The 6,414-nt window shown below is 46.4% G+C and overlaps 1 protein-coding gene across 1 annotated transcript; it reads left to right on the plus strand.

Moving 5' to 3' along the window:
• The first annotated feature begins 869 nt into the window (after positions 1–869).
• TMEM35 (transmembrane protein 35) lies at positions 870–4,520 on the plus strand. The gene is made up of 2 exons (XM_009889236.1): positions 870–1,191; positions 4,002–4,520. The coding sequence occupies exons 1-2, from the start codon at positions 1,072–1,074 to the stop codon at positions 4,386–4,388; spliced, it is 507 nt and encodes a 168-aa protein (XP_009887538.1). The 5' UTR covers positions 870–1,071; the 3' UTR covers positions 4,389–4,520.
• Positions 4,521–6,414: the final 1,894 nt, after the last annotated feature.

The raw sequence follows: 6,414 nt of genomic DNA on the forward strand, positions 1-6,414 counted from the left end.
AACTCCCAAGGAAACAGGGAGAGCTGCCTGTATTTTTCAGACTTTAAACTCCAGTCCTAAGGAATCCTGAGCTTGGAATAATAACAAATTCTCAAGCCATGGGGGCTTAAAATACATGGGTGTAGGACTTAAGACTTACTACACCAGAAAGGAAGGTGATGGAGAGATTCCTGACGCATGGGAAGCGTCGCTCTTGTACTATCCCACGAGTGTAAGATTTTTGCACACTTTTACAGCCTCTTTCTTGCAGTTTATACCAAAGGCTGCAGTCTTCCAGCAGTTCTGTTTTTTGTAATCATACCTTGGCTTCTCGCTGTGAGATCTGAAGTGATCTCTGCTGAGCCTGGCCATGCTTTTGTCAAAAGGAAATTTGTTGCAAATTGGAAGGGGAGAGATAGTGACTTTAAATCAGAAAGTAATAGAGGATCAGGAAACCTTTCCACTAATCTCTGGAGAGCTGAACATACAGGGCAGGTTTTACCTGCAATGATGGAGGGTGGCACAGTGGCCTCACTGTCCCTTTTGGGCATCAGGTTCCAGGACAGCCACAGGGGCAAGACATCTTTTTTGCTTTTCTGGGGCAAATATATGAAGCAATTTGTTGTTTGCTGTGTATTAGCGTCTGATCATCTGAAATTGGAAGCTGCCTATGTGCAAGAGACCTACAACCACTTTTCCTCTTGTAGTGGGTAACTCCCGTTGCCCTCTGTGAACACCTCTTTGTTTTCCCACCTGTGAGCGACCGTGCCGTGCCTTCGGCTGCCATCCCGCATCCCTACAACCGGCTCAGTTTCGGCTTTCCGTGGGTAATTTACGGAACGCGCAAGGAAAGAAAGGATGACTTGGTGGCAGGAGCGGTGGGAACGCCGCTGGCTCCGGCCGCGGGGCATTAGGACCCGGCGGCAGCTGAGTGGAGGAGGCTGAATCCCCCTCCCGCTGTCACCCTCGCTGCCTCCGCAGCTTTATTCCTCATCTCCTTCAATGGTGACTGACTACCTCCCGCCCGGGCTGGCAGCCAGAGCCAGAAGGCCTCGCTAGGACCGGTTCCCAGGACCGCTTGCCGGAGGCTCCATGGCATCTCCCAGGACTATCACCATCATCGCCCTCTCGGTGGCCCTGGGGCTCTTCTTCGTCTTTATGGGGACCATCAAACTGACCCCTCGGCTCAGCAGGGATGCCTACAACGAGATGGTGAGTACGGCAGCATGGAGGGAGACGCATTAGGGTTCTCGCCCATCAACCTTGCGGCAGAAGCAGCATTTGCAGTGGGATACACGGAGGGTGTCCGCTCTGAAGCCCTGAGTGATGGGAGGGAGAGGGAAGCAGCTTATCTGTCTGCTTATTTGATGGACACAGAGAAAAACAAATAATACGCAGTGCTGAGGATATCCTAGCAGCCCTCGCCTGGGCTCCGTCTGAGCCTATCCATGGAGGATATCCTCTTGTGGATAAGGATGGGGAGGGGAGGCGAGGAGGACGGGGTAGCACAGCACAGCAATGCCTGCAAAAAGATGGGGACGCAAAGGTCTCTGAAAAGCAAGGTCTGAAGAAGTGCCAGGCACGTAGCAGGCAGGTACGGCTGAGCCCGGGGAGAATACCTGCCTCCTGGACTGGGGGTAAGAAAAGCAGATGCCTGCTTTGGCAGCCAGATGATCGTCCTCAAAATTCTGTGCTTTAAAGCAAAGATAATGACACTGACTGTCTCTGCCTCACCAGACTTGTGCAGGGATTAATTCATGGCCGTAAAATGCTTTGAGATTCCTAGCTGGCAGAAGATGGTATTATTAATAGTCACTTTCTTTTGAGCCTGGGCAATGAGCCTCTCCTCCTCTTGCCTAATGGGAAAGGGGTGAGGAGAAGAAGGAGAAGTCACCATGTGCGTGTCCCAGCTGGTGAGCTGGTTTGTGCTCCCCTCTGCCCAGGGCCAGCCCTGCTGCAGAGCTTTGCCGGCAGCGAGCCGCAGGCAGGCCAGGCACCGGCTGCCACCTTTTGCTTCCTTGTCTGTGTTTGTTTATTCTCCTGCCGCCCTCCCTCCTCCTCGTCATATGTATTGCAGTGGCTGAAAAGCGTTGGTATAATTTTTGTGCCCCTTAAAAAAAAAAAAAAAAATAGTGCTGGAAGTTTCCAGCACATTCTGTTCTCTCCCTTTGCTCCACCTGCCCAGCTGCTTTTCCTCAGCTCTCAAATAACCTCTGAATCGCAGTGCCTCATCTGCAGCCCAGCACAGGGATCTCGCAGAGAAGAATCACCAGGAAGTAACTCAGGAGCAAAAGACTGAGATAAAGTGCCCAGAAATCAAAGCTCTTAAGCTTCTGCTACATAAGGGACAGAAAAAAGCACTGAGACTTTAGAAGCATTGCAAAATCCTTGCTCTGCAAAATATTTTGCTTCTCTGTCCCTTTCTGCTTTACCAGGAGTCAGGCCTTACAGGTAGGACTGATCTCTGTTTTTACAAAGAGAAAGCAGAGGCACTCAGATATTACACAGCACCATCATTCTTAATAGCCCGTATTGTAACATGCTCATGGCTCATTAGGCTTTCCTGCTTTTGCTGTGCTGCATACCAGGGTGGGCTGTCACATCACAGAGTTACGTGATAACCCCATTAACATAATCAGGTTAATGAAAACCTGATCTTGGCAATCAATAAGCCCTGAGCAAATACAGACCCTCTGTTACCTACCTACAAACACCAAACTTGCAGGTTTTCATTCAGCAAAGAATAGGCATGCTGGTTTGTCTGTTCAAATACTTAAAATACCAAAGTACTCTAGGACATGCCAATAGTACATTTCTTTATAAAGCTGCATTTTTCATAACTGTTTAAAAATACACTGCTCTGAGGAGAGTTTTTATTCACTGAAAGTTTAAAATGTATCCTTACAAACACACAAATATGTCATGAGTTCTTCAATTACTTAGTGGCAAGAATGACAATGCTGTATATTTTCCACATGTGAAGTGTCAGCTCCTCTTAGAAGGAAGTAGCAAAATTTACAGAGAAGTGGGGAAGTTCTGTGTGCCTGTAGTGGATGTTTCCAAAATTACATGGAAGTAAATCTACAATCTAATCGGCCCCTGTGAGAGCTGAACAACTCTGTACCTGAGATTTGGCTTCCATTTCCCTCTCCCTGATCGGAAAGCAGAGAACACAACGGCAAGAATATCTGCAGGGATAGTATACCGTAATAATTTCAAAAGAGGAAGTACTTGATTGAAAAAAAAACAAACAACAAACATTGAACAAAACCAGTAAGCTCACAAGCACCCAAATGCAAGAACCTAAATATGTGTAAGGACAGAGGTTGTTTCTTCCCTGAAAGAATGAGGCAGCCATGTGAGGAGGCTGAGTCTTGCAACTTGTACTGCTTCTAAATCCAGCACAAACCAGGGAGCAAAGGATGTCAAATGTCAGCTTGCTTGCACCTGAGGAAAGAAAGGATCATACAGGTATGTAAGCACAGGATGGGGTTGGTGAATCTCAGCTTTGATGTACAGTCCCATGCTAAGACTGTGCTGCCCATAGACAGTGGCATAGAGTAAGATGCTTTGAGGGAGAAAGACACTTCTGTTTTTACATGCTGTGCCTTGGCTTTGCAGAGACTCGGTGTGTTATTTAATTATAAAGGCTGAGCTACCCTTAGACAGGTGTGGGTTTTTTTAACAACATGGTTCTGCATTGCTAATTCTAGCAATTGTGACTTCAGATTTCAGGAGAAGGTATACCTGGCCTGGTCCTAGCTCCAAAGATGGGTGCTAGGTTGCCGAACTGTTTTCCATCGGGGAGACAACAGCTTATAAAGGGGGAATTGCAGGTTGAAGGTGTTAACATCCCTCCAACAGAAGCTTTAGGGGTACAGATTGGATATTGGGCCAGAGGGGCGTGTGATGATTGAGGGGATCTTTAGGTCATATTGCACATCAATCTATTTCAGCGGAAGTCACCTTTGCCTTTGCTTTCTCACGTTATGGTGTTCTGTGCTATTACTGCTTGATTTCAGAAACGAGCATACAAAAGCTACGTGCGGGCCCTCCCCATGCTAAAGAAGATGGGAGTCAGCTCCATCCTTCTCCGCAAGAGCATTGGTGCCCTAGAAGTGGCGTGTGGCATTGTCATGACACTGGTGCCTGGTCGCCCCAAAGACGTGGCCAACTTTCTCCTCCTCCTCCTGGTGCTGGCTGTGCTCTTTTTCCACCAGCTAGTGGGGGATCCACTCAAGCGTTACGCCCATGCCCTAGTCTTTGGGATCCTCCTTACCTGTCGTCTGCTGATTGCCCGCCAGCCTGAGGAGCAGCCACCAGAAAAGAGGATCCTGTCAGTGAATGGGGATGAGCAGCCACTCATCCATGAAGCAGCTCCTGAGAAAGGCAAAATGAAGGTATCCTAGTTGAGCGTGTGTGAGAAATACGGACCCTCGAGGCAGCTCTCTCCAAAATCACCCAGAAAATTTGTTTTTTATTTACCTATTTATATTTTTTTGTCTGTCTCAATAAAGTTGCACTTGGGGTCTGAGAGACACGTGGTATGTCTACACTGTAGTCTTGCTTTTGCTGCTGCCCTGTCATGTAGAAAAGTACAAGCTAGCTTTCACCAGGACAGCTCGGAGGCAGTTAGCAGCCTGGCTGGAGTAGCGCTGGCCTCTGCAGGAGCTGCAAAACCAGCCCGAGAGCGCCGGCAAAGACTGGGGCAGGTGCTCGTGCTACCTCGGCACTGCTGCAGTGGGGAGATCAGTCCCCAAGCATCAGCCCTGAGCCCCACAACAGTTGAAAACTACCCTGGATGCACTCCTGCTACGTGGCAGCCTCGGCAACAGCAGCTGGGTAGAGCATAACCAGAGTGCCCCTGTGCTGGCTCGTGCAGCCCCATCCACAAATCTGTGTGTCCTTTTCCGTAGTCAAGGGGAGAAAGCACCCTAGCGAGCATAACAGTGCTGTTTGTTGTGTTTGAGAGAGGGATCCCTTAGCCTTTCCTGCCTCTGTGCCCAGTCCTTTCTTTGGACTGGTTATCCAGGGAAAACATAGGATGCCCTATTTGCATCTCCCTCAATTCCCACACTTCCGAGGCTCTAAAACTGGGACAATGGCCTAATAACAGTCATTTTTTGCTTGCTTCACATGAGGAAATGGCATCTCTTTACCCCTCTTGGCAGGGAGTAAGGATCCCCAGTGAGGGGATGGGGAGCAGAACTGCCCAAAGAACTCCAAAATATCTGTCTGCTGTTGGCAAATAGCATCATGCTCCCCATTTCCTTGCAAGAAAAAAAAAAATCCCTTTTCCCACAACTACTACAACTTCATAGAATTGTCGGTTATTGCTGATAGATGAGGGTCTGAACGTGTCCAGGTACCTCATTGTTCATCCCACATGAGCTTCGGTGAGATGGGGGAAGTCCTGTCACCAGAGCCTGAATCCCTGTGTGTTGTATCTGAAATCTTAGAGTGTCATAAGAAGCATGTGTTAACTCTTGAGTTTGTTTGTTTTTCTTGATGTTTGTCTGTTTTCAGTTTTTCCTTATTTTCTTATTCATGAAAATAAACTTTTTGAAATTTGGAGAAAAATGTCTTGACAGAAACAAATTTCTTTTTTTGAGAGATACATCTGAAAATATTTTTCCTCTGCTCAAACACTGCACCTAAAATGGGCAGAATCACGTCAGGGGAATTTCAGAGAAACACAAGGTGATGCAGGATGGAAGCCACTGGAACACTACTGGACTACATATTAATAACCATAGGCATTTAAAAGAGATGTTTAAACATTTTCATGCAACAGCTTCAGATAAATTTCTGCTTCAGTACAATATGGCAGCAAGAAAAGATATTAAAACTCCAGTAAAATGTCAGTATTATATCTCTATAAAAATTGATGATGTTCATATGCAGTATATCCAGTTTGTTTGCTGCTGAAACAGATGTAGTCCCAAACATATATATGCTGAAAAATGCTACTAGAGCCCCAAAGAATGACTAATTATCTCGTTAGATGTGCACCCTGAACAAAGGAAACTACCAACAAGACACTTTTGTTAGACAATCTCTTGTCTTTACAGGCTACCTCAAGGTCATCCCAAATACATACAGAATTTGCTTTATTTCCCAAATAACACTTCATCTACCGTGCCTGGACTGGAGCTATTAATCACTTTTTAATTCAAAACTAAATAACAATATCACCAACTGAAAACCACACCATGATGTGTGTACTTTTGTACTGTTCTTCACCAACACCTGTATAGATGCCATAATAATAAATGTAAAATATTCCACATAGCAAAACTTACCCCTGCAAAAAGGCTGTAAGTGAATTCTGAAAAAAGTCCCCCTCTTTTCACATTTGCAACATTATGAATTAATCATCTGCAGTAGTGGCTACATGTTCTTTATTACAGAGGAAGACAAGACTCCAGTTGGAGT

The sequence above is a fragment of the Charadrius vociferus genome, unplaced genomic scaffold (assembly GCF_000708025.1).
Source record: "Charadrius vociferus isolate BGI_N301 unplaced genomic scaffold, ASM70802v2 scaffold7, whole genome shotgun sequence".
Classification (NCBI taxonomy): Eukaryota; Metazoa; Chordata; class Aves; order Charadriiformes; family Charadriidae; genus Charadrius; species Charadrius vociferus.

Coding starts and splice junctions, on each gene's coding strand:
- TMEM35 (XM_009889236.1), top strand. CDS start 1,072: ATGGCATCTCCCAGGACTATCACCATCATCGCCCTCTCGGTGGCCCTG. Junction 1,192..4,001: donor GGGATGCCTACAACGAGATG/GTGAGTACGGCA, acceptor GCTTGATTTCAG/AAACGAGCATACAAAAGCTA.